We start from the raw sequence: 3,935 nt of genomic DNA on the forward strand, positions 1-3,935 counted from the left end.
GAAGCTAGATCTATCACACATACTCACTGCCTCTCCCCGTGGCTAGCTACCAATGTTTTGCTACCATTTTGGATTTATAGGACCCTCAGCCTTTTCTGGTTGACAGATAACCCCCTGCACAGGATGTCTAAACCTAAGAACACATTTGCTTTTCCCAGGTACCTTTCCCCTCAGGAGCAACATATGTCCACCTTCTGGTATCTGTGACGCAGTGAAAAACCAGTCTTTATGTAGCCTTTGGATTATTATCCATCCTTCACAGCTGCATGGCTGTGGACTCTCTCTGCACCCCAGCTAACTCCCATCTGACAGGGAAGTGCATGCCCCTGCAGAGCTGCTGTTCTTGATCGTCCCACTGTGCAGATTTTGCCCCTAGGCTGTGCAAAGGAATGCAACTCTTGGAATCCGGAAAACCACCCGCCCCTGTCTTAATCAACTAGCTGAACGGAGGGAAAACGGCTGCATCTCATGGAAGCCAAAAGTTAGCATTAGAAATAAAATGTTCACCCTCCCCCAAACTTGTCTGACGCCCCCAGAGGCTGGCAGATGTGGCGGTGAAGGGCAGCCTCCTCAGCTGGTTGTACACGTGCAGAAGCCTCTTTGTTGTTGACGGCAGCTTTCTCTCATTCATGGAGACGCCAGTCCACCCAGTCCAGCACTTAGTCTGTTAAGAAATGCTGTCCTAAGCTTCTTTACACTTTTGATCTTCTCTACTGGTTCTGCCTAAAACAGATGAAGATCAGCCCTCCCACAAAATGCATGGGTGGGACTTTTAATTTATTTATAATTGAATTCAACAGAAACTAGGTACTTTCAAATGCCCAAGGGTCAAAAAAAAACTGTTTTAACACCTAGAAGTCGTAGCCCTTCCATGGCACAGGTGTTCTCTCCAAGACTTTGATCTCATTTCAGACTTCTGCTTTTTCAGCTTCTTACAAGCAGCTAAAAGTTTTGCATCTCAAATGCCCATGTCTGATCTTGCCTTATACTTTAGTCCCTGCAGCTTCTTGCACAGGTGTGCTGACAGAAGCGTGAGGTTTGCACCTCAGAGGGACTAAGTGTCTGAGATCAGGGAAATGGCAGCTTGACTCAACTCAGGCACAGCCAAACACAGGACAAGGCAGCTGTCATGCTCCTTTCTTGTCTATCTTCTATTTTTCAGTCCTTTTTTTCACTCTTCTGATAAAATTACATGAGCTACAAAATTACATACTGGTAGAGCCACAGAATGGGGGAGATAAGCAGAAAGTGCAACTACCACTGAAAGTGGTTTTGTAGATAATGAGTACTAAGAGGAAACAAAGGGGTCTAAGTATCTCTCCTTTGATGGAAAGACGACATAATTTCATTAAAAAATACTTCCAATTCATTGCTCCCAAGCAGCCTCTAAAGCAGGCAAGATAAGCTACAGAGACGGGATTTGTGAACAGCCAGCCTTCCCACAGTGACCAGTGAAACGTCCCCAGTTCCCTCATGTTCACCCCACAATGGAACATGTAGTAGTACACTTAAGCTATTCTCTTAATTCCCCAGGAGTCAAAAGAAGAACAGGTTTCTTAAATTTCTTCAAAGCTTCTAGTGCTAGAAGCAGCACTTGAGAAGTTTGCTGAATAAAGAAACTCAGCACTGTAACACAGAAACACAGCAGTTCCTAAGTGTACTTCAGACATTTGTATGTTAAAAGCAGCCAGGGGAGCTAGGATTCAGGAGAACAAGTGGTATAACCAGGGTATTTCTGTATCATTCCCAAAAATATCACACATACACAACACGTTGTAAACAAACTTTTGTAGGAAACATTCACAAAGTACCACACATTTCTCAGACTGTTGCATTTATTTTTTTGCCCTTCTGACTTCACTGCTTGCCTCCTCTGATTAAAAGCAAACCTACACCATTACATGGACAGAAAAACATACAGCCATGTTTTACCATAGCTACAAACCCCCTAATAGCTAACCTGTAAGAAAAACTAGCTAATAGCTATTAGGAGCAACAGAATGTATAAATATAAAAATTGAGTCCTCTGACAGAAATGGAAAAATTCTACAAGCTATGTTGATGGCAGCTGTTTTTATAGGGCTGTTGGAGAGTTCACCATTACAGTTAAAGAGATTTCAGAATTCCTATTGGCACTATCTTCATGCAGCAATTTTGAGGAGAACATGCATTTTTATTTTAGGATGGCACCTATGATGGCTTTCAAAAGTGCTATTGCCAACAGGGTCTTCTTTTCAATCCCAAGGGAAAAAAAAAATAAATGTTGGCTTACCATCCCCCTCCTTCCCTAAGAGTTTGCTGGCTTGCTAGCCTTGGTGGTCAGCTTGAACAGGGCACTTGACAAAGCCAAACTTCACTCGCTAAAGCCCATTACACAGCCCAGAAGGAAAGACGAGAAGAGATGCTGGGAAGAAACTGGGGAGTTGGTCCCCTCATTTATACCCATTGGACCCAGTAACTGTTGGGCAGCACAGTAAAGGCCAGAAAGCATACATGAGTGCCACCACTGACTACATGGTATCACTGTTTCACAAGGAGGACTTTTTTTTCTGTGATTCTATATAAAAACCAGAAACAATGAAACCCAAGAACAACTAAGAGAACTTTTATTAGTGATATTCCTATATTCGGTTGCTACCACAATGAAAGGGCTCTGCTTCTGCTCTGCAGTCCTGCCTCAGGAACACAAGCAAAGCAAAGGGATGCCTTGTGGTGCGACTCACTTCTCCCAGGTAATCTTCATGTTTGGGGGTAGCTCTGCAGCACACAGTTCATCAAACTTGGACACATCCTTCACAGGAGTGCTGTAGAAATTCAAGACATCCCCAGCACTACACATCAGGTGGAGCTGTGAATTGGGGATAGCATGACCAAGTTCTGCTGCCAGCTGAGCAAGGAGGCGATACTTTAACCTATTTTCTTTGAGGGGTGTCTGCTGCCAATTATCAGGCAGTGAAGATCCAAAAATCTCCCTGATGTGAGACTCAAGGCAGCTCTGTATATCTGCTGGAGGAAGATAGCTTCTGCTGCGTGGTGGGGGACAGATCAGGCTGGGTTCACTTTTCTCTTCATGAATTATTTTCTCTGCTTCCACTTCTTTTTCCTTCTTCCTGTTGACACCAGACAGAAGTATTTTCAGTCTCTGGGCTACTTAAGACTGAGTCAGAGCACGTTTCTATACATAGCCTTTTAGTATCAGACTCAACCTGGCCTGCAGACAGTTTATGCATCCTGTGGACAGAGCAGGTTTGTTATGCATGCACAAACAAAAGCGCACATGCTAAATGTTTGGTTTTGCCCCAAATGCTGCTCACTACATAGGCTGTCTCTATACAGCAATCACCAGCCCAGATTATTTCACTGGTCTGAGTGGAAACAGAATTTTAACCAGATTTATGACTTGTTTTTCCCAGTTACAGCTCGATTTTCGAATTTGCTGTGAAAAAGAAAGACTAACAAAAAATAACCACTACTATGGAAAAAAATTAGTGCTCACATTAAAAAAAAAAAAAGACTAGTTTTAACTAGAAAATTGAAGACTACCTCAAACTGACTTGCTGATATGCCACAATCAACAAGCATGGTTCCCCTAAAAAGTTATACAGAAACGATGGCTGTTCATTGCCACTGTAATACTGCCCTGAAACACCTTTTTTTTTCCACACCGAGAAAGATCGTTTACCACAACAGCAACAGCATTAAAAAAAACTAACTCCGCAGGGTCACACCCGCCCGCTGCCGGGGCACCCTCCTCGGCAGGGACGCGATGAGGGCGCTCGCCGCACGCCCCGAGGCCTGCGGCCCAACGCGCTCTGGGGCACGAACACCGAGCCCTGACGGCGGCGGGTCTGAATGACCCGGCCGCAGGCCCAGCCCGGGGAGGCAGCGGGGAGAGGCACAAAAGCCGCCAGCGCCCGCCCCCGGGAGCCGCTCCC

The 3,935-nt window shown here is 45.0% G+C and overlaps 1 protein-coding gene across 1 annotated transcript in view; it reads right to left on the minus strand.

Annotated features, from left to right (window-relative positions):
• Positions 1-2,583: 2,583 nt before the first annotated feature.
• Positions 2,584-3,935, minus strand: part of MRPL50 (mitochondrial ribosomal protein L50) — a 1,831-nt gene continuing 479 nt past the window's right edge. The window contains exon 2 of the mRNA XM_026866499.1: positions 2,584-3,147. Coding sequence (XP_026722300.1) covers positions 2,720-3,147 — 428 coding nt within the window. The 3' untranslated portion in view covers positions 2,584-2,719. The remainder of the gene's footprint in view (positions 3,148-3,935) is intronic.

This window comes from Athene cunicularia, assembly GCF_003259725.1.
Source record: "Athene cunicularia isolate RWA chromosome Z unlocalized genomic scaffold, athCun1 chrZ_part3, whole genome shotgun sequence".
Lineage (NCBI taxonomy): Eukaryota > Metazoa > Chordata > Aves > Strigiformes > Strigidae > Athene > Athene cunicularia.